Below are 1,384 nucleotides of genomic sequence, written 5' to 3'. Positions count from 1 at the left end.
TCCCGAGGGCCCCTCGTCGGGAAGGGACACTTCCTCCTCTACCCCATCACGCAGCCGCTTGGATTCATAGTCCCGCAGACCGCCTTAAAAACCACTTCCAACCCGGACAGCGGCTCCGAGAGCCCGGCGGAGAGGAACCGCGGCGGCGTGCAGTCATGCGACGCGTCGTCGGGGCCGCGCAGGAGCGCCTCGCCCGGGGACACGGACCGGGATCGGGCGGGGTCGGGCTCCGCCAGTCCTCAGACTTTGGCCCACGAACACGACGCGCAAGGCGGCAGGGGCCATCTAGAGGAGAGTCCCTCTTCGGAACCGCATGAAAAAAACGGAATAAACCTAAGAGGAACACTTTAGGCCATTTTAGGTCCTCCTCTCCCTTTAAGTGTCTAGCTTTTAAAAAATGTGTCACAAACACAAAAGCTGTAAAAATAACAAACAATTATACTATTTATATACTTATGTAAGGATTTTTTCGTAAATAAATATATTGTATACAATCAACACAAAGCGTGTGCGACCTTAAATGGACTTCCGGTTAGAGCCAGCCAATCACAGGAGAGGAAATCTCATGCTGTGTTTTTGTATTCTGTCAAACTCATTTGGAGAAAAATCTACTCCTAAGTGGTAAAATCACGGCACGATAACTTAAAAATAAAGACAACTTCAGATTGTTTAACCCTGTAAGACCCAAATATAGAAAAACCTAAAAAAAAAATTAAAAAAATTGACCGTTCAGATGTTGTTGTAGGAGGCATTTGATGCAGAAATTGAAGAGTTAAAAAAAAAAAGTTTACAGAATAGAATAGACTTTATTGTCATTATATTTGCATATAACGAGATTAAGGACTCCAACTTAAGGTGCGGTAGTGGGAACAAATATGGGGTAAAAATAAATTACACAAGAGGTACTAAAGAAAAAAACAAAACAACAACTAACAATTGAAATAAACAGACTACTATCCAATAAAAATAATAAGCAATCCTGTACAATATACAAAACACTATAGAAATACAAAATACTGTACAATTTACAGTACAAGACAAAAGTACCGGAGTAAAAAATAACAATCAGTGTCGGATGTATTGCACTCGAAGGGTAATATTGCACATTAGGGTAGGATATTGTTATATATATTATGTATGTTTTTAGAGAAATGTTGTAATATTGCAACATTGGGCTTTGATGGCAGCAGAATTTCTGTATTTGTACTCACGTTGTCTAAACAACTAAGGGTTCATTTGCAGGGTTGATTGCTTACTTAGCCCCATAACGGATATATACCATTAATAATAATCACACAGTAGTTATATTTTTATGAAGTCATCTATTACAAATATAAAAAATATTTTGTCTTTTCATGACATTGGTCATGAAGACTTTCATTGG

The 1,384-nt window shown here is 39.6% G+C and overlaps 1 protein-coding gene across 1 annotated transcript in view; it reads left to right on the top strand.

The window, feature by feature from the left end:
* LOC133651395 (homeobox protein unc-4 homolog) overlaps positions 1-627 on the top strand; it is a 7,135-nt gene extending 6,508 nt beyond the window's left edge. The window contains exon 3 of the mRNA XM_062049336.1: positions 1-627. This exon is cut by the window's left edge and continues 507 nt beyond it. Within this exon, the coding sequence (XP_061905320.1) occupies positions 1-351 (351 nt within the window). The 3' untranslated portion in view covers positions 352-627.
* The last annotated feature ends 757 nt before the right edge of the window (positions 628-1,384 follow it).

Source organism: Entelurus aequoreus, linkage group LG06, assembly GCF_033978785.1.
Source record: "Entelurus aequoreus isolate RoL-2023_Sb linkage group LG06, RoL_Eaeq_v1.1, whole genome shotgun sequence".
Lineage (NCBI taxonomy): Eukaryota > Metazoa > Chordata > Actinopteri > Syngnathiformes > Syngnathidae > Entelurus > Entelurus aequoreus.
Note: the sequence above shows the minus strand (reverse complement) of the source record. Positions and strands in the feature narration are given on the sequence as shown.